The sequence below is a fragment of the Pinus tabuliformis genome, chromosome X (assembly GCF_031772625.1).
Source record: "Pinus tabuliformis cultivar Carrire ecotype Pingquan chromosome X, CPIR1, whole genome shotgun sequence".
NCBI classification, from domain to species: Eukaryota; Viridiplantae; Streptophyta; class Pinopsida; order Pinales; family Pinaceae; genus Pinus; species Pinus tabuliformis.
The window spans coordinates 1624075506-1624101729 of record NC_142308.1 but is presented as its reverse complement, the minus strand read 5'-3'; the positions used below and the strand labels follow the sequence as shown (position 1 = coordinate 1624101729).

Here is a 26224-nt window from a genome sequence, read left to right as displayed (position 1 = left end):
TATGCAGTCTATCTGAGGACAACAAGGTGCCAAACCGGCTCACCCGACAGGGAAAATAATCTGGCAATAATAACTCTCTATTCGGAAGCAGATATTCAGAAAATCTGCTCCACAAAACCCTCTCCAGCGCAACTGAAGCATTGCGTCAGCCCTCCTGGCCTCTTCATCAGCTTGAAAACCCCCTGCGTCAGCTCTCTGAGGCTCTGCGCAGCCTCTCTGGCTCTCTGCGTCACTCCAGCAGCCTCTGCGTGGATGACACAGGCCCTCCTAGCCTCTGTGTTGTCTCTGCTAGCCTTTGCGTGGCTCCCTCTAGATTCTGCATCTGCCTCTTTGCCTCTGTGTTGGTCTTCCGACACTATCTTTGCCTCTCTGTCTCGTACTCACTGCCCCTCGCTGCAAACTGATCACTATTCGACTTTTCTTAGCAAACCCCGCTCTAGAAAATCGAATGACTGATCACTTTGGTGTATCCTCTAACTGACCCTCAAGCCTCTTCTTATACCTTTCTTGTTGGTCCTTCAACGACTGAGATTACATCTCTAATCAACGACTAAGATTAGATTTGGCTTGATCCATGCCATTTAGAACCTTCTAACCCAGTTTTATATTAATACCCATTAATATTTTATTTTTCCTATGTTTAGACTTAGGAACTCCATTAAAAATAATTTCTTTTTCAATATCTCTTTAACCGGGTAGAATCTGCCCAAACCATTTTTTGGTCTTGGAGATCTCATGTGCTTTAGCCTCTCCACCAATTTTCATGTTTAGAGCACATCCGATGCTACCCCAAATCACAATTCCAAGGTGGTTTCGTGCCCTCGTCTGATGACATCTTTGCGAAGTTTTTGATCTAGATCCTTTCAACAGGCAGACCTCTCTGAAACAGAAATTCTGATACGCAGACTATAAATGAATAAAATACTTTATTAAAATGATGAAAATTACAGATGATGATGTTTACAGTGGGGATGCCTGGCTTATATATCGCCAGGGACACCCTTTCGAAAAGGGCATGATCTTATGATCGTGCCCTTTCGCCTAACTAAACCTAAATTAAATAATAAATCTAAAATTAACTATTTTTTTCATAACATTGCCTTCCTCTCGAAAGAATGCTTTGTCCTCAAAGCATACGTAACGACGGATGTTGTTGACAAAATGCTTCATTCTCCCAAGAAGCTTCTTCTTCGGGCAAGTCCTTCCACTTGATCAGATATTCCTTGATAGTACGATAACGAAGCTTTCTTTCTCTAGTAGACAAAATACCTTCTGGTTCTAAAATAACTCTTCCCTCATCATCTAGGGATGGAAGTGTTGTTTGCGCTGTTTGATTGTTACCTAGGGCCCTTTTAAGGCAAGATACGTGGAAAACGTTGTGAACACGACTTGTCTCTGGAAGGCTTAAACCATATGCAACTTGGCTAATCTTTTTGTTGATCTGATAAGGTCCATAAAACTTTGGTGCCAATTTGTTTTTTCCTTTCTGTTTTAAGGATAATTGTTTGTATGGTTGGAGCTTAACAAATACCCATTCTCCAACTTCAAACTCTCTTTCGGTTCTGTTACGGTCTGCTTGTTGCTTCATACGATTCCTTGCATTATTTAGATTTTCTTTTAATATTTGGACGATTTTCTGGGTTTCTTCTAGTTGATCTTTAACAGCAGGTAGATTTGTTTGGACCATAGCTAGATCTTTCCATTTCGGGGGTTCATATCCATATAGGGCTTGGAATGGCGTCATTTTCGCTGACGTATGATAGGTGGAGTTATACCACCATTCAGCAAGGTGTAACCATTGAGCCCATTTATTTTGTTTTTCTGTAGCGTAGCAACGTAGGTAGGCCTCCAAACATTTATTGACAACTTCTGTTTGGCCATCTGTTTGCGGGTGATAAGCGGAACTCATATTTAAGTAAGTTCCTACATGGTTGAACAATTCCTTCCAGAAATTACCTTTGAACTTGGCATCTCTATCACTTATAATGACTTTTGGAAAACCGTGCAACTTATATATATTTTTGCAAAATATTTCAGCGATTTCTTTTGCTGAGTATGACTTCTTTATTGCCATAAAGTGAGCATATTTGGTGAGTCTGTCGACTACTACGAAAATCTTGTCCTTGCCTTCAGATACTGGTAATCCTTCAATAAAGTCCATCGAGATTTCCTCCCACTTCTGATTTGGAATGTTTAAGGGGTGAAGTAATCCTGGTGTCGTAATATTTTCGCTTTTATTCCTTTGACATGTATCACATTCTGCTACATACTTCTGAATATCACGATTCATTCCCTTCCAAAAGAAGGATTGACGTGCATTGTAGTAAGTCTTAAAGAATCCTACGTGTCCAGCTGACGGTGAGTCATGTAATTCTTTGAGTATCTTAAACTTAAACTTGGAATTTGTACTTAGATATATTCTTCCTTTATACCATAGGATGTCATTCTTCCACTCAAATTTTGAGTTATTGGGAAGGTTATTGATTATTGCTGTTACTTCTGGGTCCTTGGCATACTCACTTCGAATTTCGTTAAGCCACTCAGGAACAACAACCGACATTGCAAGTAATGTTGGTTCTTCATCTTTCCTGGATAAGGCATCGGCTACTACATTGTCTTTACCTCTTTTATGTAGTATTTCCAAGTCAAAAGCGGCAATTTTTTCAATCCATTTTTGTTGTTCTTCGGAAAGCGTTTTTTGTTGAAGGAGATGTTGGAGACTGTTATGGTCTGTTCGAATAGAAAACTTACTTCCCAAAAGATATTGCCTCCACTTAGCTAGTGCGTGCATGATAGCTAGCATTTCTTTGTTGTATGTGGATTTGAGGCGCTCTCTTTTATTGAGCTTCCTACTTTCAAAAGCTATGGGATGTCCTTGTTGCATTAATACTGCACCTATACCGAATCCAGAAGCATCACACTCAATGATAAATGGTTTAGAAAAATCTGGTGTTGCTAATACGGGAGCATTAGACATAATTTCTTTTAATTTTTCAAAACACCTTCCTGCTTCCTCATCCCATAGAAACGAGTTCTTCTTTATGTGTCCTTTTAATTTTAAGGTCTGAGGTTGTGATATACCTGTCATAGCTGATAATGATACTTGTGGAATACTTTCGTCATCTATTTCTGGTGAGAATTCTGGGGCATCTTCTGTTTCTTCAATATCAGACTCTTCACTGTTTGAATCATTGGTTGCTTCACAATTATATAGGTTCTTTGGTTCCTTTCCTTTAACACACCTATGTTTGGGGTCCCACTTCTCACCACAGCGTTTACATTTACCCTCTTTTATCCTTTGCTTTTCCACATTAGATTTTTCATCTTCACGACGATGTGGGGGAACATATCTTGTCTTATTTGAGTCCATATACTGGGGTATCCTTCGTCTTGCATAAGCTTTTTCCGTTGTTGACCAAAACATTGGTTCAGATTTCTTTTCAGCTGTTTTTGCTTTTCGTCTTGCTTCTTCTATAGATGTAATATCATGCATCTCAAGTTCTGCTTGTAAATGGGTTTTGAGCCCCGAGATGTATGACTGAATTAGACGAGATTCTGATAACCCTGGTACTCGCGTCACTAAAGTCTCCCATTCTTGAGTGTATTCATCCACACTCCCTTTTTGTCGTAATTTAATGAGTTTTGAAAAGAACTCTTCTTCCCTCACACCTTGGAATCTTTTGAAGAATGCATCTTTAAATCTCCTCCAGCTAATGACGTGTGTTGTCTTTTTCCACCACATGTACCAGTTATATGCTTCTCCCTCCATTTTCATGGATGCATGTCTGAGCTTTTCGTCATCGTCAGTGATGTCATATATTTCAAAGTATTCTTCTGCTTTATTTATCCATGCCACATTGTTTTTTTCGTTCCCATCGAATTTAGGCATCTCAACCTTTACCCTCTTCTGGTATGTGGCTAATGGTTGAGCAAAAAGAGGGTGTTGACTAGTAAGGGTATCCCAAAGTTGCTTGTTTGTGAAGGCAGTGTTACTTGCTTCTTGGTGGTGTGTCATTGATTTTTTTGGGGATTCATCCTTGTCATGAGAATCTGTGGACTTAGTTGACTCTGGCGAGATGTGTTCTTGATTCTCTTCACCTTCTTTCAATAGCTCTTCGGGTGTACAATTCGACTTTTTACACAGACTTTTCAGCATTGTTAAAACTTCTCTCAAGCTTACTCCTGTTTGGACATGTTGACTTTCCATTTTTATCTCTATTCAATTTGTCGTATCTTCAAGATTTTTTATTTTGTCTGCTTGTTCCCCAAGCTTGCTCTCGACGTCATTTAATCTCTTACTGACTTCGTCGTGGTTGTTATTTATCCTTTGCTCTGCATCCAACAACCTTTTCTGGAAATCCGCCATTGTCATTGTCGACATTGAGCGAGTGTGCGGAGGCGTGTATTTATTTGCCAGCTAAAAAATATTTCCTTTCCTCTTTTTTTTTTTTTTTTAAATAATTAAATTAAATTAATTTAATAATTTAATTTAATTAATTAATAAATATATATTTTAAATTAAATTAATTTAATAATTTAATTTAATTAATATAAATATATATTTATTTAATTATAAATTATAATAATTAATTTAGAATTATTAATTATTATAAATATATATATATATATAATTTAAAGTTATAAATTATATAACTTTTTATTAAATTATATATATATAATATATATAATTATAATGTGATATATATATACCCGAATCACAGAATTACGTTATAATTTTTTTTTATATATATGGTTTAACTTCTAACCGGCACCCGAATCACCGAATCACGTTTATAGTTTTTCTTATCTATATGACTTCTAACCGGCACGTCTGTTGGCAACTTATAACCGGCACGTCTGTTGGCAACTTATATGACTTCTAACCGGCACGTTATACCAGATGGAATGACTTCTAACCGGCACGTCTGTTGGCGTACTCCTTCAGTTCACGATTTTTTTTTTTTAAGAAAACAGCGTCCGTTAATTGGGATATGGTGCCCGCGGATGGAATGGGGGACGCAATGACCGGGGTGTATGAAAAATGGTCGGCAGCGGACAGGAGGAAGCGATGATACAGTGGGCAGGGAGCACGGAGTGTGGACCGATAGTTGATTGTAGACAGGTTGTCTAGCAGCAGAATGTATAGCGCGTGGGCAGAGGGAACAAGCAATGGACAGTGGAGAAATGATGGGGATATAGTTACGTTGAACAATGGGGACAAGGTGGAGACAATGACAGAGACTGGTGAACGCGGGGTGTGTTGCCAGGCGAGAAGATCGCTGCTCTGATACCAGATGAAACAGAAATTCTGATACGCAGACTATAAATGAATAAAATACTTTATTAAAATGATGAAAATTACAGATGATGATGTTTACAGTGGGGATGCCTGGCTTATATATCGCCAGGGACACCCTTTCGAAAAGGGCATGATCTTATGATCGTGCCCTTTCGCCTAACTAAACCTAAATTAAATAATAAATCTAAAATTAACTATTTTTTTCATAACACTCTCCTAGAGAGTAAATCCAAGCTGTTCCACTGAGATGGTGAGATACATTGCATACCAATTCTTCATCTAGTTATACTTTGAATAGTCATCTATCACAAGTTTCTTCCCTTTGTCCTTAGATGGTATGAGAGACACATGCTCAATGGCGAATGGCCTGCAAGAGTCTATTTTTTCTAGGTATATCTAGTAAACATTGAGGCAAATACCCTTCCTTGGCATACGTTCAGGGCTGTGCCACTTGTTGCTCCCTAATGTTTGTGATCTATTTTAGTCTTTTCATCAACACTTATTTTTTTAGGTGCTGAATTCTAGATTCTAGTTTTTAGGTTATTTCTTCTTTACGCCGTATTTTATAGGAGCAATTCTATGCTCTCATAGTTTTAGAGTACTTTGTACCTTGCAGTCCCATTGACCTATATGTAGTCGTTTATTGAACATTGATAAAATTGTCATAGCTTATCTTATTTGCTGGATAGTCGTGTTACTTGTAAAACTTAACTAGCTTATTTACTGGTATCTAATTTAACTTGTGTCTATCTTTTTATTAGTCACTTATATGATGTGACTTTTACATTTTACATTAGATTGGGTATACTTTGGACTCTTGGAGCATCATACATACCCCAATAAAAACCACCAAAATAAAGTGTTATAAATCTAAGGGCACTTATATTTTTGTGTTTTCTCTTGTGAGTGGCATTTTCTCTTGAATGAACTTGGGCACCATCGTTTGCAGCACACTTGTACTTGGATTTTGCACTCTCTCTCTATAGCACACCTGTGAGGAGGCTATTTCCAAATCAGTGAGATTTGGTTCCATCGATTCTCTTGTTGGCCCATATAATTCTCAACTTTTAATTAATTTGAATTCATTCATTTTCATCTCTTGGTGGGTACATTTTGAAATACTTAGCCATATCATTATTTATTGACTTAATGCCATGGCTTCCTGTTCATATGAGTAGGTCATGGTTGAAGCACATTTATTTTACTATTTCCATTTTGATATTTAAAAAAAATAACTTTTTACTTTCAATTTTTTTGTTGTTGATCTTTTTCTATTAATACCTTGGTTTTGTACCTACTTTTGTCTTCTCTATCTCTGTGTGTGTAGCTTAATATATACAATTGTTCGTAAGAACTTAGTGCAGAGTCCAGACACTTCGTAAATGAGGATACAATAAAAGGATGCAACCTATATCTGCCCGACGGTCAAACCTTGGGATCTGTTATATTATGGTGATCCTCGCTTTAACCAAGTCATATTTTATTTTCATTACCTCTGTTCTTTTCATCCAAACTTCCTATAATCTTGTTGTAGAAGTTAATGCATTTTTTGTGATGATTTTAGTGACAATGCTTCAAAAAGGCTGTATTCAACAGGCCACTGGCTCTGGGCAGGTCCGGCACACATAAATTTCTCCATTTCACGGATTGTGAATGGAATGACGCAACTGGTTCAGAAAACAATGGTGATCAGTTCAGTGAATCCCACAGGATTTTATGTATGTTACGGAGAGCAACATAGAGATTCACAAATAGACAGGTGGGATGCAAGAAAGAAGATGGGAAAGAGAATGTAATTGGATATTATTCGATGAAGAGAAGTCTCAATACATAATAGAGAAGATGTACATTATGGAAGCTATGCAATGCCTTTTGTCGTAACTTATTAGTTGCTGATTATATCGTCAACTCATATTGTGACTTAAAGCCCTAACATAAATATATAACACAAAATAGCTAATGACCAAGTATGATACTAGATGTCCATTATAATTGTTTATTATACGAGCATTATATTGGTTCTATTTCAGTATTTTCCACAAATTCTCAATGGAAATTTGGATTAGTATTACTCATGAATTTAGCCATTTTGATCTTTCCAGTTGCTTTCATATGTTATTTAGAAATCTGCATTGCTTTTTTTGTCATTTTGTGGTGTTTCATGTCCCAGTTTCACTCTATTTTTGAAGATATGAATTTCTATTTATAACCTCTCGTAGATAAGTGGTACAAATTTCACATGATTTTGGAGAATAAAGATGCTCTGGAACTAAGCAAAATTGTTGTTTAAATCTTTACAAATTTGGGATCATATACTTATAGTGACCTTAGGTGCCGCTGAAATAATGTCGTTTGTCAGAGCCAAGAAGTATTAGCGGAAAAGTTCTGATGACACCTTGGACTTATGTTAGTAATAATGCGACATCATGTTAATGTGCAGGTTAAAGCAATGGAAAGTAAATCTCTGAAGCTAGACAATAGTACATATACAACACTTGCAATTGGATACAGCAGAAGTCGCGAGCTTGATTTGGCTGAGGCAATGTTGGATAGAATGATTGACGAGGAACCACAATACACACGCGCTTTCAATTCCCTACTTACTGCATGCCGTGCAGTGGTGAGAATATATTTTGAACAGTTGCGGTCCTGTAGCCTATCTAAACATTGAATGCATGCATTTGAGACAGCCTTGATGTTTTCAGTATATAATGAAATGTTTTGTATGCCAGATTTGAATCAATGTAAAAGCATAAATTTACTTATACTATATATGATCATTTAGAAAATATTATTGTTGGTTCCTTTCATATTTATGTTTGAATTCCATCAATGAAACATTCCTTCGTATCATGATCTGATCTCACTATCACAAGGGCAACCTGTTTTTGGTAATTACTGCACAATGGAAGTGGCTTGGTAAGTCATTAGTTGTTATAAATATTTATTATATCACCAAACTATTACTGATATCAATCTGAAGTGGTTTATGTTAGATTGGTTGTCATATTAATGATCAATTAGTTAGAGGTTACAAGATGCAGTTCATAATTAGTAATTAGTGGGTTATGCTGAGCATTAACAGTTATTGGAAATTTGCTAATCAAGAGATTAGTGTTTGTAATCTTGAAATAAAATAAAATCTGGTAAGAAATGAAGAAGCAATATTTAGGTCTATAGGCAATTGAAAATTGAGTGATGGGTCTGGTAAACTATAAAAAGTTTAGAATGTGCATGACATGACAATCATCTCTTGTCACACAGATTCTACTCTAATTATCGTGGGTTTGCAAAAATTCTATTAGTAGGTTGTGCATCAAGTCTCAACTTGGTATGGCCCTGTTAATGCTCGATTTATTCTGTTAGGAAAGGTCATCACTCGGGACATGTTACCCACCACCCGTGGGTATTGTATATAGGAGAATGTTTTTTCCTAGATGGTCCTCAACTGGCAGCCAACAGCCCCTTGCAGCCACAAGATAGCTCGACGTGCGATTACCTCTGCCATTTGAGCCAGCCATGTGATCCCTCGCCCATCTGTTATGATTGTATGTTTGAAGGTGGGCCTCCCAACCCCGAAGGTATGGATTTTCGTTGGTATAGTTGAGTAACTTTCCTTACTTTTCATGGACACTTTTGGGCATGAATTGGTGGGGGGATTCGACAGAAAGAGTGCGCTAGGTATGTACTCTTAACTCCTTTGCCCGATTTGGTGGTTACGCTTGTATCCTAGTCCTGTGGGATCTTCTTTACTAGCTATTAGATTTAGGGTTGGCACTACATGGAAAACCTTGATTTTGGTTGCGTAGTCCCATTTCTCTAACACCATATACATCACTCCCTTCCACTCATTCTAACCCCATTCAACATTTTTCCCATCTGGGTCCACATGGGTCCACTGGGTCCACATAGGGTTAACCTCCCCCTTGTTGAAGGAAATGTAACTAGGTTCGGTATTCATAATATACTTTTGATATTTGTACTTTTTTTCCAAGGAAAAAAAACGAACTTTTTTATAAGGAATAAAAAAGTTACAAAGCATATGAGTAAACATTCTGCAAAAACTGCATGAGGAAAGAGCATACGCTCTTCTGAGTAATCAGCAGCAAACTACCAAGTTCTGTAAGAACTCCTGTGCCCGGCCTATACGGCCATACCATGAAACCTGTATACAAGGAGGTCTCAAAAAATCTGGGTCTCCTTTCGAAAGGAAAACAACCCATAGCAAGGACAATGTACAACAAAACACTGCACGCTCTTAACAGAGCCGATCAAACCAGAAAAAACAGAGATAGTCACAGTTTTCATAAGTCACCAGCCTCATATAAAACCACTGATACAGACTAGTGCATATAAATATAGAGGAAAGAAAAAAACATTAGGTGTATGGTGGAAGATCCGACACACGGATCTGGTCCTGATGCTGTTCAGTTATTCTCCATGCACCCACAGCTTGCTGCAAACCATCCTTAGAAAGCCTGTCTGCCTCCTCATTTCTGTCCCTGTAAATGTGATCAATGGAAAAAACATTAAACTGCAGCTTTAAATTTTGTATTTCTTCTAACAATGGCATCAACACATAATGCTTGCATCTATATTTCCCAATAACCCAGTTTACAACATTCAGCGAGTCTCCAAAAATCTGAACTGCAAGGATGTTTTTGTGGATGAGCCAGCAAAGAAGTAGTTTTAAGGCTGAGAGTTCTGCAAAATTATTGGATCCTATCCCGAGTCCCACCGAGGCTTTTAGAGAGTGAGAAGGGCTACTATGGATAATAATCCTTGCTCCTGTGATGTTGTTTTGGGCTGCCCCATCAAAGAAAGCCCATGGGATCCCATCTTTTATGTGGACCTCCCTCCGCTGATCAGATTTTGCAGGACCTTCCGGCTCAGGTATGCTGTCAAGAATGGCATAACTTTGAATTGCTATGGCTGCCGCAGGGGTGGATTTTTCTTTGAAGATACTTCGGTTTCTGGCTAACCATATGCCCCAACAAATAATGGGGGGGAGGTTCCTCAGGTTCTTCTCATGAAAGTGGTTCCACCAATAATCCCAAGCAATTGACATATCTTCCCCCTCCCACCTTATTTTGACATTCAAGAGCTTTTCCACTTCATACCAGACTTGCCTTGTAAAGGGACATGAAAGAAACAGATGTGAAATACATTCAGAGTCAGCAAAACATAACGGACATCTGCCAGGACCCTGCTTGAAACGAGATTGAAGAATCTCCCATGTAGGGATCTTTTTTTTTAAGGCACACCAGAAGAAGATCCTAGCCTTTTTTGGACACTTCAGCTTGAACAGAGGCTTTGCCCACCAGACAGGAGGATCCCATCCTTTTTTCTTCATCAGAAAATTATACCCAGCCTTAGGAGAATATACACCTGTCTCAGAATGGGCCCAAACCAGAGAGTCCGGTCTGTCCTTTAGTCTGACATTTGACCTTCTAAGCTCCTGAAGAAAAAGCTGCCATTCATTCCTCCATATGGGGTCTAAGCCTAAGTCTTCTTCAGATTTCCAAGATTGCCCCCATATAGATGACTGCTCCAAGATTGCTATCTGATTCAGGCTTTTGATTCCTCTCTCATCCAGGTGGGTGAGCAAGTCAGGGGATAGAGCAAAACCTTCGCTACACCCTACCCACAGATCCCTGCCAATCCTCAAACTTTCACCATTCCCAACCCTCCAAGCCAAACCTTGTTCAATTACTTTAAAGGCTTCTGAGGTGGCTTTCCAAACAACAGAACAGTTCCTTCCTTTTTTGTTTGGGCTACTAATCCATTCTTCAAGAGGAATAGGGTCAATATATTTCCTTTTTACAACTCTAGTCCAGAGATTCTCCGAATTTATAATTCGCCATCCAGATTTTGCTGCCAAAGATTCACTGAAGTCAAGAAGATTTTTTAGTCCCCATCCACCCCAATCTTTTGGTCTAGCAATTTTATCCCATGCCACCCATGGGAGCACAGAATCCTCCTTTGACCCTGACCACAGGAACCTGCTACATATCTGCTTGATTTTATGGAGAATCCCTTTTGGGATCCAAGTCAAAGCAGCCCAAAAGACCGGAATAGCCTGAAGAACAGAATTTACCAAAGTGAGTCTACCTGCCCGCGATAACCACTTGAAACTCCAATGGGATATTCTTTGTTCGATCTTTGCCACCAACCAGTTCCAGTCCTGTTTTTTGTAAGAGGAGGGTTTTAGCCAAAAACCCAGGTATTTAAACGGCTGCTCCATATTGCAGGTGCCGAAAGGCAAATAAGAAGCAATCAGGATCTCCTCTTGTCTACTGAAGCCTTCAAAAATTAATTGAGACTTCCTTTCGTTTATTAGAAGCCCTGTCGCTTTCAGGAACAAGTCAAGGATGATTTTAATCTCTTTGATTTCATTTATGTTCCCATTTGAAAATAAAAGAATATCATCAACAAAGAGAAGATGAGTAATGAACAAATTAACAGCAACTTCCAAACCTTTGATCAAACCTGATCTCTTGGCATTTGAGAGCATCCTACTTAATCCTTCTGCTGCCAGGAGAAAAAGCAGGGGAGAAAGAGGACATCCCTGCCTCAGTCCTCTTTGGCTTTTAAAAAATTTGGAAGCAGCCCCATTTATCAGAACAACAAAACTTACATTTGAGATGCAACCCATGATCCAGTTTATAAACTCCACCTTAAAGCCTAGGTGAGTCAAGAGCATCTTCAGGTATGTCCAACTGATCCTGTCATAAGCTTTTGAAAGATCGATTTTGAGCACAGCCCCCTTTTTGTTTGCTTGCCTGATGCTGTGAATAGTCTCCTGAGCTACCCCGATAGCTTCATGGATTTGACGACCGTTCAAAAACCCAAATTGCTCCTTTGAGATACATAGGGATAAAATGGGTTTCAAGCGGACCGCAATGATTTTTGCAATAATTTTATAAATAATATTGCACAGTGAAATTGGCCTGAAGTCTTCAAAAGATTCCGGGTCCTCTTTTTTTGGGATGAGAGCAATGAAAGTAGAATTAAAGGGACCATAAATTTCTCCTTTCTTTCTTGATTCCTCCACTACTTCAGTCAGTTCTGTCCCAATTGAATCAAAAAAATGGGAGAAAAGCTCGATGGTCCAACCATCTGGCCCCGGGCTTTTATCTTTAGCCATAGCTTTAATGATACTTTCTACTTCCTCCTTAGTCACTTCTCTGAAGAGGTCTTCAGCATCCTCTTCCTCCACAAAACGCGGGAAAGCTTGGGCAGTTCTGATGATTTCGGCTAAAGAGATCCCCCCAGGATCAGAGAAGAGGGTTTGAAAATGGCTCTTACCCATATTTGATAGCTCCTCAAAAGATGAGGCCACTCTACCTTCAGAGTCCTTCAGCTGCCATATGGTATTTGCATTCCTCCGTCCCTTTGCATAATTATGAAAAAATTTTGTGTTTTCATCCCCCGCTTTCAACCAAATAGCCCTGCTTTTCAATCTCCACTCCTCTTCTCTATCCAATAAAATCTTTTCTCTACTCTTTTCTAGAGCCAGAATTCTTTCCTTTGACTCCTGAGTTGCATAAGCATCAGTCTCAGGGTCTTCTAACACCCGAAGGGCCTCATCAATGTTTACCAGGTCTTCATTTTGTTTTTTCCTTCTAGCTGAGGCCCATTCGATTGTTGCTCTCTTAAGTCTTTTTAGATTTTCCATAAAAAAAGCTCCTTTATTCTCCACATGACCTATGCCCGCATGTCTCCAAGTTTCTCTGAACAGTTGATTGAAAGAGTCTTCCAGTAGCCAGGAGGCATTAAATTTAAAAGGAGCAGCCGGCTTAGGAGGGGGATTGGAGAATTCCAGAAAAATAGGAAAGTGGTCCGAATTTCCCCCTTCACCCACCCATTGCCTGGACAGAGGAATATTGGATGCCAGCCCTTCACTGATGGGGAACCGATCCAATCTTTTTGCAATTCTATCCTCCCCTGTTCTTCTGTTTCTCCAAGTAGGTTTTGCTTTAATGATATTGACATCAATCAAATAATGAGAACGGAGGGTATTTTGGAAAAAATCAGTGAAAGGGTCTTCCCTTGCAAGAGGCCCCCAAGCTTCCGCGACACCCAGAGAGAAATTAAGATCTCCCCCAATAATCAGGTTCTTGTCCTTTAACAATCCCTTTGAGAGGAGATTGTTCCAAAAGGAAATCCTTCCTTGACAAGGACCATAGACATTAACAAACAGAAAGGGGAAGGCAAAATCAGGGGATATGACCTCCAACCCCAGCACATTGGACAGACCCCAAAAATTTAGAATCTTCAGTCTCCCTTCCTTAAAACCAATAACAAGCCCTCCCGAATGTCCTGAGGCATCAAGAGCAAAGAAAGACCAACCCGGAAAAGTAGAGCGGAGGGCAGATTCCACTTCAGTGCTTTTGCCCAAAGTTTCTTGAAGAAAAACAATATCCGGATTGTGGCGAGAAATAAGATCTTTTAAAGCCAGTTTTTTGGGCTTACTGGCTAAACCCCTGCAGTTCCATGAAAAACAAATCATTTTTTAACTGCCTCAGGGGTTTTTGCTGCTCTAAGCGCCCCAGTTATCGACATTTGTTTACCATCAGCCACATCATAAAAAGCTTTGGCTTGGGCTTTTGAGAACAAAGATTTTCGACCTCTACCTTTTTTGGATAAACTCTTTGACATTTCAGCCCCTAACCCACCTACAGGCTCCATGACCTCATTCTGACAGACAGTCTTCTTGCTGAGAGACCTAAGGTTATAATGACAGACAGAAGAGGAAGGACCTGGCCCCTGCCTACTAGGGGAAATAACCTCACAGTTCAGATTTAAGGAGGGTATAACATCTGACAGGTTTTCAATGTTTTTCATAACATCATTACAATTATTTAAACTCGTGCTACATCCGACAAGAGTCTCAGAAGAAAAAGGAGAAATTCTTGAGGATGTCTGCTTACCGGGTGGATCACTTCCAGGATCAGAAGCCGGATCAGCAAGAGGCGCTTCCAAAATCGGCTGGTCAACTGCAGCATGAAACGAGACCCCGTCCTCTTTGATATTTGTACTTATTCAAGAAAAGAAATATTATTTTTATAATATATGTCAATGAGTTTCTTGTTCATTGAAGTAGGTTCAACACATATTAAGTTCTATAGGTGAATCAAATAGTCAAAAGGAAATGTTGAAGGCCTTAAGGGCATGTTACACCATGTATGAATATGTATTAAAGTCAAGAGAATACCTCCAAGCAAAGTCAAGTCTCCTCCTATGCAAAGGCACCACCAAAGAAGCTCATTCAAGCATGTTACACCACCAAAGAAACCATCCGAAGTAAGACAACAAATCGGCCTACAAATTGTCTTCTAGTTGGCCTAAAGGAAGGGACAATCCTTTGTATATAGAGGCTGTCCACTCCACTATAACGCCATTCATCTCTCTGAAATCATTGAAGGTAGCCGAGAAAAAGGGTGAAGAAGGGACAAATAAAGGGTCTACAAGTATAGCAAAAAAGGAGGAAGAAATACTGAAGCCTTGGAAGTCTGTTCTAGGGCTAAAAGACAGTCACAGGTGCGAAGAAGAAGAGGGTCTCTTTGCTGTCATAGCAACCCTCTATTACAATCACACAAACTTCATTATTTGGATAAGAACATAAGCCTAAAGGGTCTCCAAGACAAGAGAAGGAAGGAGGAAGAAGGCCGAAGTGAAGAGAACTGTTTCTAGGGCTCGAAACAGTCACAGGCTAAGTCACCAGGTTCATGTTCGAGTTCGAGTTCGACGACCATGAAATTCGAATAAAGTTCGGCAACTAAAATTTTGTCAATAAAGTTCGACATATAGAAATTTGAATATATATATATATATATATATATATATATATATATAATCAATTTAAAGTCAAATTCAAATAAATTTTTGGCTTAGCAAGAGATCAGAGGCTAGAAAAGTTGAGCATTTTCAAAAGGATTGTTGGCATAACAGTTTAGAATTTTCATATGACAGTGATGTAGTATAATAGTATTCTTCTTATGAAATCATAAAACAACTAAATTGAACAATGACTTAGCTTGTATCAACTTCTTCAATACTGCCAAATGGTACATCTGGATAAAATTAGAAATAGATTCCCTTTGCTTTACCGTTTTCTGTACATATGAGTTATGCATATAGAAGTGTATCTTAATTAAAAATAAAGAGCCACAACTTCTTAAGGTCCGCCACTTTTCAAAAATCATGTAACATTGGGGCTTACAATTTGGTTCCACCTTATCCAGTAATAATAAACCAGGAGAAACGCGTTAAATGTTTTGGAACATAAAAATAGGTCCACAATGTGTCCAAATTTCTCAACTATTACTTTCACTTAATTGATTTAATATTTTTTTTAATAAATGTGAAGTTACTAAGGTGGATAGGAACCGACCGTGTATTTGGTCAATGTAGGGTATGAAAAATAAAATATTTTTAAACTCAAACGGCATACCATCCCGTGTGTTTATTATCAAGAAAAAGAGTTTACAGTGAAATTGAGTTTATAAATACGTGAGAGAAGTAAGGACCGTCGCCTCAACCGCCGACAACTGTCACAGAAATGTAAAACATATTAAATATTGAAATTAAACCCGCCATCTAAATCATATGCCACGTTGAGGGACACGTCATCTTATTTCAAACGTAACGTTGAGACAATGAAACCCTCCGGCGAAGTTGCGATTAGCGAACAATGAAACCCGCGCAATGAAACCCGACAAAAAATGAAACCCGCAGACTGTTCATTTGGTAAAACGCGCGTAAAAAACGAACTTCAACGAAATTTTTTCAACCCTAAACGAATTTTTTCGAACCGCAAACGAGCTTCAACGATTTTATTCGCCAAAAAATTCGAATTCGTCATTAAGTTCGAGTTCGCCATAAAATTCGGCGAACTCGAACGATTAAATTCGTTTTCCTTTCAAATTTGGCGAATTTCGAACTTCAACGATTTTGTTCGCCGAATCTGGTGACTTAGGTCACAGGTGCGAAGAAGAGGTGGATAAGTCTGCGGGTATAACAACATGATCAAATAGTTTATGAATTAGTGTTGGTTGGGTTTTAAATTAGGACTACAAGGCCTCCCAAGTTAAGCGAAGAAGCCTATCTCTCTAGCAAAGGAAAAAGGACCCTAATTCTCTAGGGTACCTCCCACACATGCGAGAATTAGGGCTGCAGTGCTGTCACACTCAACCTTCCACCATACACCTAGAAGGAACTCAGAGGATCAAGAGAAGGAATGAGTATCCTTAGGTGAAGGATATCACTAAGGAAAAGTATCTCTTCTAGAAGATCTACTTACAGTGGAAGGAAGAAAGAAGTGCCGGAAGAAGGACAAAGTGTCAGGGAACGAAGTGCCAGAAGGAGGTAGACAAGTATTGGGGAAACATAGTGCAGAGAAAAGGAAGGACTTGACTTGTGCTTGGAGGTTCTTCTAGTCAAGGGTCTAGGGTTTGGCATTGATCAAGAAAGAAGCTTCAATAAGAGAAAACTTACCAAAGGGTTTCTTTCTCAAGAGAAGAGAGGTTTTGGCCTTGACAGAGAGCCAACATCTTGTGTTCTTGTTCTTATGTTTTGGTAGCAGTTTGGTGAAGTACACACACATGCATTAATAATAAGAAGAAGAAGATTAAGCTAACAAGAAAAAGTAAAAAGACTCCACAAATTGTTATCAAGTAACGAAGAATCACACTACACCTAATTTGCCCTAAATTCTTCAACATAGTATCGGAGCTAAGGTGATAGATCAAGGAAAGGGCAACTCAAGAACACTTATCAAGGAAAGAGATCTACAAGGTTGAAGCATCAAGCCAAATATACTCATAGCAAGAAGAAGAGCCTTACATAAAGGCACTTATAAAGAAGAGAAGATTGAAGCAGGACCTACATCAAGCTACAAGTCATCAAGCAAATCTTCAAGGAGGAAGCAAATCCACTACATCTCAAAATCAATCAAGTAAGTATATGTCTCCTTCTTGTTAGCCTCACTCTCTTAAAAGTCAATAATAAATCCAATTATTAAATTAAATAAATAAAATCATGAGAATTCCTCAAACTAAGGATTCTAGTTTGGATGAGAGATTCTCTCCAACTAGCTCTCCTAAATTAGTGTGTAAGTTGAGAAATTGTCTCAACCAAGTGAGTCTAAGGTAGACGCACTATCTTAAGACCACTTGCTCATATATTTAAATGTATTATTAAATTATTTAAATAAGAGAGAATTACATGAGCATGAGAGACCACATGATGGCTCTTTGCCTTTTCCGTCAGTGTATTGCTTTGTGAGTTAATTTGCTATGCATGTGGTTTTATGGCTGTATGATTCTCCTTCATGTGGTATTAGAGCGGGGTATGGGGTATTCAAGAAAACATAGAGGAGGCATCGCTGAAGCCGCGCATCTTTGTATAATCAAATGTTCTTGTAATGCTTATAAACCTGTGAATGGTTTAATAAGGGTCTGCGGAACCAGTTGGAAGACTAGCGAAGGGATTGCAGAAGCAAAGAAAGTTGGTCACTATGGTGAAATGGCTTAGAACTAAGCTTAAGTCCATCAAGCGTAGAGGTTAAAGTTTGTTGAATCTTTAATTGAGCGCAATGGTTTTGAAGTTTAGGTCATAACAACCAAATTTAATCAATTGTCACTGCTTCCAAGGATTCGTCGGTGGGGTTTTGTAGTTTGCGAGACTCCGACATTGAAGTAGACATGACCTTTTCTGGACATCACCGAGGGCCTATCAGAGGAATTTGCTTAAGAGATTTGGATATTTTGGCTGATTGTGGTAACTTAGAGTCGACATTCTATATAAAAATCTGAGCATAAAAGTCCGAGCATATTTGTTGCCAAGAAGGAAACACCCACTTTGGGTACACCCATCTGTGTCTGGATTTTCCTAATCCACTGCCCATTCTTCATCGTCTTGGTGCTAATCACAACCATATTCTGCTTCAAATTCTATTGAATTTGGATAACTTGGGTTGCTTATATAAGCCCCCTTCAGGTCATATTTGGTCTCTGTAAAGCCCGTTATTCTATTGGGGGTTGTGCCATTACTTCCGAACGCTGATCTGAAGGACAAGATCGTTCTATTACGAGTGGATCACAATGTGGTTAAAAAAGGTGAAATACTCGACCAATACACAATCGATGTCACGTTACCAACCCTCTATAACATAACTGAGCGAGGAGGAAGGCCCATTTTGATGACTCACATTGGACGCCCATATGACAAAAAGACCAAGACAATCACTATACGTAAAGATGAATCAGTGGATGCAGTAGTAGCTTACCTGCAACGCAAGCTCCGCATCAAATTTGTGGTACCCAAATTCAATTACGATGAGAAGGATGGAATTCTGAACATCGATACTTCTATCAACTGGCTCATCAGTGATCTCAGGAAGAGAAAGATTGGAGGCATCTATCTTCTCGACCCACATTGGTTTGCTGGAGAAGAAGATAAAGGAGAAAAGCTGGAACGCTTCGTCATCCAGCTTGCTGGTTTAGCAGATGTGTTTGTGAATGATGCATTTGGGTCACGACAGCCAGCGTGGAGGACAGACTGATATGCGTGGAAGACCTGCAATGCAATGTGGGAGTGGCCTACGTCCAAGTCAAAGGCAAAATAAATGAATAAAGTCGTTGAAAAGTCTTCAACGAATTATTTTTTATGGTGGGTATTTTACTTTATGCCTTTACATGCATAAATTATAAAACTGTTTGAAAGACAAGGTTAGATCACTTTTAAGTGATTTCATAAAGTTTTAAAAATATTTTAATGGGATTTATGTAAAAGCATTTTAAAAAGCAAAGATTTGTAATGGAGTGATAAGATGCATATTTTGTATGGGAGCAATAAGAAGATATTTTGGGAGAGATAAGGTAAATTTATTTTTGTAATTTTGGAGCAATAAGTGTGCATTTTTTTAAAGTGTGGAGTGACAAGTGAGATCTTTTTATAAAGTAAGGGATTATTTCCTTGTAATGGAGTGATAAGGTGTATTTGTTAAGGAGGTCATTTTCATATTTTGTTGAAGAAAGCGGGTGAGTCATTTTTGAGGACAAATTGTTTCAAGGAGTTCTCATTGTTTGAGAAATTTTATTCACAATGTTGTGAAGGTGAAGGTTGATGTAATTCACTATTTAATAAAGACATATTTTTTGTGGTGTTTGTGTCTTAGATCCGACTGAAATTGAATAAGGGGATCTTAGGTACACGGTGTGAAATGAATGCATGTGCATGACGTGTGTCGATTTTGTAAAAATGCTCTTTTTCTTATGCTTCAACAAAACAACTACATGCACATAAGAAAAGGTTTACATATACAAGTCATCGATCAAGCTCCTGAAATCAAAGCTCTCATAATCAATTAAGTACACAAGCACAAAGCGTCACATCATAAGACAATACATTTCACATTATGTACTCAAAGCAATCAAGTTAAGGACGCTACATAATCAAGTTGTCAAATACGATTCTACATCAACATCCAATCAACTTAATGATGCTGTCATCTACATCAACAACAATTGGAGCAATTCAACAACAATTTTTTGGCAATTGCACTTGCACCATTTTTTAATAAGCTCAATACAAAAACTTGCAAATCATAATTTGTAAGTTGGATTGTAATCAAAGACAAATTGAGTTGAATTGTAAGGGTGCATTCTCGGTTGAAATCGACACCCGAGCTTTGAGTTGATAGGGAATCAATTAAACCAGGTGAATACATTAAGTCCAGTAAGTCTTCAACTGAGTCATCAAGATTGAACTTGTCATTTGTATCTTGGGTGCATTTTCAACAGTGTTCGACACCCTTTCCTTTTTTACAAATCATCACATTCAGTGAGTACTTTCAAGAAATCACAAGTGTTAGTAATCAATCAAGCATGTTCAAGTGAGCCTCAAATCAAGCCAGTGTTTTAAGCAATCATCATTCAAACAATCAAAGCAAGCAAGTGTGAAAGCAAGCGAGCGTGCAACAATCAATCGTCATCAAGCGAGCGTACAATCAATAGTTCAAGCAAGTGTTTAAAGCATCAACAATTAGCAAACAGTACAAGCGAGCCTGTCATTTCGGTGATCAACTTAAGTGTGCAATTTTCAAGCACGACTTCTACACCAAGCAAGCTTGCCTTCAAAGTAAGAAAGACAACATGGCGACACACAATTCAGCTGTTTTAATGACCAAAAGTCGTATACGCAACGAAAATATTTAAAATACTTCGTAGACAAATACATCCATCATAGGATAGTAAGTGTAAACTGTATATTATATAAAGAATTGATGTAGGATGAGTACAAATGAGAATGAGGGTCCTGTATATATAGCCAAGGAAGTACCCTTTCGCAAATGAGGGTCCTGTATATAAAGTATGAGAATGAGGGTCCTGTATGTAAAGAATTAACTAATCATTAGTTAATTTACTTTTATTTATTATTATATTTATATTATTATGATTATTATTTATTATCTATTTTTATTTATTTTTACATAATTTATGTTCATAACATTGCCTTCTCCTTCAAAAAGCTTTGTCCTCAAAGCTTACTGATGAAGAATCGGATCTCTTCTGTTGTTCAGAATATCTTCTTGTTCTGAGCTTTTATCTTTGTTGATACAAGACGATATGATGTTCTGAGTGATAGACAAAATTGTCGTATTGAAAACGGATCGGACCATCCTAGATTAATCTTCTGGGGAATCTTTTGATCCTTGGAGATGTGTGGTGAATAGTTATCGTATGACTGGATTGAGCTCACTTCAATATTCTTCGAAACATAAGTTTGTTTATGTTCTGTGTGATATAGATTTGTAGATTGATTAAGGTGTCTACTCTTGTGATTCGGATGTAGATAAGGAATTTTTCTTGTTTGAACTTCCTTAAACGTTTTTATGGCAGTTTCCTGATTTCCATCAGGCATTGTTGTTGTTGACTTAACTATTGAATCCTTATTTGGTGTCTCCTCTATTTGAACGACAACCTCTGAGTACGTTTTTACTTCAATAGGGTTTGGATTTCCTTGAACTATGAGATTAGTGGTATTGATGTTTGTTTCTTCAGTTTGGACTATTACATCTAGAGATTTTGATGCTTCCTTTGCGACAAGTTCTTTGAACCTATTCGTCAATGATTTCTTTTCGTCCTTAAGTTTTTTAATCTGTTTGAGCAAATTTTGATTATGATTTTTGAGACGTAAGCATTCCTCATTCTCTGAGTCAACTTTATTTTGGTTTTCATGCTTCTCGTCTTTTAAACACTTGATTTGTTCTACTAATGTTTGGTTAAGGTTCTTTAAACGTAAATTTTCTTCTTCTTGTTCTAATAAATGCTCTTTGAGTTCCTTCTTTGATGTTTGAGCTTTCTTGACTTGTTCGAGTAGTTTTTCTTGGTGAACTCTGAGGCGCGAAATTTCTTTGTCTTTGTTGCAAATGACTTCTTCAAGCTCTTTTTGCTTCTTTGATATCGTTTTTTTGTTATCTTGAAACATCAAGTCTGAGATATCCTTATGCTCTTCTAATGAAGATTTTATTGATTTTGATTTACTTGTTATGTCTCGAAACATGACCATCTTCCCTTTATAAGGAAACGTCAAAACTTGTTTCTTTATGTTTAACATGAATGTACCCAAATCCTTAAACCAAGGTTGACCGAGTATGATGTCAGTGTTTTTATCCGTCCTTACAACATGAAATTGAGATATGTAGTCATAATGACCTATTGTCACTTGTAGATCACTAATTTTATAGTCGTTTGGGTCAAAAATATTTTTCTTTACACCAATGCTTAGCTCTGTAATTAATAGTTGATTTGCCAAGTTGATGTTGATAAATTTTTTATCATTTATTGGGTTGATGGCGACATTAACTTCTCTTCCTTGGATATTTCCTTTTAATGTAATTACTCTATGATCTATAACTGAAAGACCATTATAGGAAAACCTTTCTTCCTTCATCATTTTAGAATTGAGCTCCATCATTTTTTTCAATGATTGATCCCATTTGTTTTGTCGTGATGACCTAAAGTATTATATTTAAAGTTCCTTTGGACTTTATACTTCAAGCCTCCTTTAAAAGTGCCTTTTTAATATATATATATATATATAATTTTTCAAAACTCTTTGAACCCAATTTCCTATTATCCTTAATATTTCAAAACTCTTTTGTATTCTTTTTATATAATTCTACTTACGTTTTTTTTCTTTTCCTTTTGTACTTTAAAAAGAATATTTAAATATTGTTTCAATTGGCTTCTTTTAAATATCCTATTGTCTTTTAAATTTCATATAACTCTTTAAAATTTATTTCAATTTCACTTTAACGTAAACTCTTAACTCTTAACTGATATTCTCTCCTAATGAAACCTTTTATAATAATACCCACTTTGTACTTATATTATTTAAATATTGTTTCAATTGGCTTCTTTTAAATATCTTATTGTCTTTTAAATTTCATATAACTCTTTAAAATTTAATTCATTTTCACTTTAACGTAGACTCTTAACTCTTAACTGATATTTTCTCCTTATGAAACCTTTTATAATAATACCCGCTTTGTACTTATATATATTTTCAATAATTTTATGACGTGAATTTTTCTTTAAATACCCCTTTATAATATAATACTTCTCTTTATATATATTTTATTTATAATATTTTTTCTTTTTCTTTTTGAAAAGTTACAACCCTAGTGAAACGTGGCTATTCACCTTTGGCGTATATTATAAAATATATGTTCACTTATGTACTTTTGACTCGGTTAATGTTCTCCACGTAAAAAGTAAAACTTACCATTCACATAAAGAGATTTTGTATTCTTTTTGTTTTTCTTTTACTTTTAAAATACCACGGGCAATTACCATTGGTTTCTAAAACCACGGGCTTGTAAACCACTTAATGAAGAATCAAAATAATATTATCTACTCTTCACGTAAAAAGTATAACTTACCATTCACGTAAAGAGATTTTGTATTCCTTTTGTTTTTCTTTTACTTTTAAAATACCATGGGCAATTACCACGAGTTTCTAAAATAATGGACTTCTCCACATAAAAAGTAAAACATACCATTCACATAAAGCGATTTTGTATTTTTTTTGTTTTTGTTTTACTTTTAAAATACCATGGGCAATTAACATGGGCTTTTATAACCACGGGCTTGTAAACCACTTAATGAAGAATCAAGATAATATTATCTACTCTTCCTTCTCTTACATCTCTTACATATAGTTTTAAATATATTTGGAAATATTCCCTCCTATCTTTATTATGCACTTTTTATCAATAATGTAGAACCTTATTTATTTATAAATATTTTTTTGGTAATTCTTTTTCTTTTTTTTTTGAATTTGATTTTTTTTCTCTCCATATATATTTATATTAATTTTATTATTATTATTATTGAATGGCCAAATGCTTGATAGTGAAATGGAGAAACTCCAAATTCTTGTAGCGAAACACTTCAACGAAAACAATGTTGATGAATTTGACAGTCAAAGACTTGGATCAGAGAACACGAATTTGTGCAGTGGTTGGGCGACCAGAGGATCGAACAACTCTGATACCAATGTAACGACTCGTCTACGCAATGAAAATATTTAAAATACTTCGTAGACAAATACATCTATCGTAGGATGGTAAGTGTAAATTGTATATTATATAAAGAATTGATGTAGGACGAGTACAAATGAGAATGAGGGTCCTATATATATAGCCAGGTAAGTACCCTTTCACAAACAGGCATGTCTCTAAGACATGCCTTTTCGTTATTAACTAACTAATCATTAGTTAATTTAATTTTATCTATTATTATATTATATTATTATGATTATTTTATTATCTATTTTTATTTATTTTTATATAGTTTATGTTCATAACAACTGTCCCAAATTCTTCACAATTTAATGTTATCATCAGCCGACGACATGGTGCACATCAACAAAACCACTCTTGCTGACATTCAAGTGCATCTTCAACATGCACATGAAACGATTGAGTTCCTTCAACTGGAGTCACAACTGCAGAGAATTGAGTTGCAAGAGAAGCGTGTTGCTTCCAAGTCTTTGACCAATCCAGAGACAGCTGATCATTCGACTTCATTCATCCAACTAGCTTCAAGTGTTGAAGTTGTTCCAGTTCAACTTTCTTCCAAACCCATCATCAAGCCATGGGAAGAAATTCAAAGTAATCGAAATCAATGCGGCTTAGGATATGTCAAAGATAACGACAACTTACATATCCCTGATTATTCAAAGCCCATTCAGTTCGTCAGTGCCGGATTACTTGAACAAATCACCTCAACAAGTTCTCAGCAACTTGTAGACCAACAGAAATGCACACAAACTCAAGTTGCAGACAAACCGAAATGTTCTCATTGTTAAAGAACCAGTCATCTGGAAGATCAGTGTTTTGATTTCCATCCTTGTCACCATTGTGGCAAGCAGAATCATTCATCAGAGAAAATGCTGCAAACAAGACCAACCTGCCAAATTAAAAATTGATTATTCATGGATTGATCCATGGGAATGGTCATCTACAGCGAGAAGATTGTACAAGTTTTACAATCGGATTCACTCACACATATTGCAGCCAACAATCAAATGAAGATGGTACTCTCGTGTAGTTGAATGGAGGAGTACACCATTGAAGCTTTCCTACACCTGAAGGGGGGAGTTCAAAATTCAGATACAACTTGAAGAATATTGTCTCTACTTTCAGCTGACAAAGGGGGGAAAATGTCAATGAAATTGACAAGTGGTTGTCAGACTGAAAGTCTCAACAACATCAGTGAAGTAGCTAGTGGGCATCTTCATCAGCCAGTGGGCGATCATCTTCAACAAAATATGCCAGTGGGCGTTCATCAAATTGTGTCAGTGGACACTGGATTCTGTTTTCAAGCAGAGGACAGTTGGATCCTTTGCAGCTTAGCACATGATGGAGTTGTCAAGCAACATTCGGAAATGAATTTGACATGCAGCTGATTCATGTTCTCTTCAGATTTGAGTTTTTTCAGCATCCAGTTTTGGCGGTTTTTCAGGCAAATGCTTTTTTGAGTAACAACTTGAGAACTTGGAAGATGGTTCCTTGTTCGTTTTGGATTTATCATTGTGGGGGGGGGGGGATGTTAGCCTCACCCTCTTAATAATCAATTAATAAATCCAAATATTAAATTAAATTAATAAAATCATGAGAATTCCTCAAACTAAGGAATCTAGTTTGGATGAGAAATTCTCTCCAACTAGCTCTCCTAAATTAGTGTGTAACTTGAGAAATTGTCTCAAGCGAGTCTAAGACCACTTGCTCATGTATTTAAATGTATTATTAAATTATTTGAATAAGTGAGAATTACATGAGCATGAGAGGCCACATGATGGCTCTCTGCCTTTTCCACCAGTTTATTGTTCTGTGAGTTAATTTGCTATACATATGGTTTTATGGCTTTGTGATATGGCTGTGTGATTAATCTTCACTTTTGAATATACATCAATGTCTTTTTGCTAGGAAAGCAACAAATTGGTAGGTACCAATAACTTTCTTGCATGGAAGAAGAGGACTGGTTTACTTCTTAAAGAGAATGAACTCCTAAAACATGTCAAAGGGTATATCACTATTCCTGCTAAGGAACATGCTCCAGCCTTAGCTAAGTACAATAAGGATGAGACAAGAGCTCAAAGGATTCTAATAGAATCAATCAAAGACTCTCATTCCTTATGTCTCCAAATTTGAAACATCAAAAGAAATTTATGATAAGCTAGTAGACCTATTCTCGGTATCCACAACCGAAGAAGTAATATCTCTAAGGAATGAATTGTATAAGATGAAGATAACAAAGGAAAGAATAGCTCCCTACTTCATGAAAATATCTGAAATGAGAGATCAACTTCAAGAGCTTGGGGAAGTCATGTCTGACAGAGAGATGACAACTG

The 26224-nt window shown here is 37.1% G+C and overlaps 1 protein-coding gene across 3 annotated transcripts in view; it reads left to right on the top strand.

Annotated features, from left to right (window-relative positions):
* LOC149146258 (Tetratricopeptide repeat (TPR)-like superfamily protein) overlaps nt 1-26224 on the top strand; it is a 381927-nt gene that overhangs the window by 175304 nt on the left and 180399 nt on the right. For all 3 annotated transcript variants that reach the window (XM_089453142.1, XM_089453143.1, XM_089453144.1), the window contains one exon: nt 7740-7919. In XM_089453142.1, coding sequence (XP_089309268.1) covers nt 7740-7919 — 180 coding nt within the window. The remainder of the gene's footprint in view (nt 1-7739; nt 7920-26224) is intronic.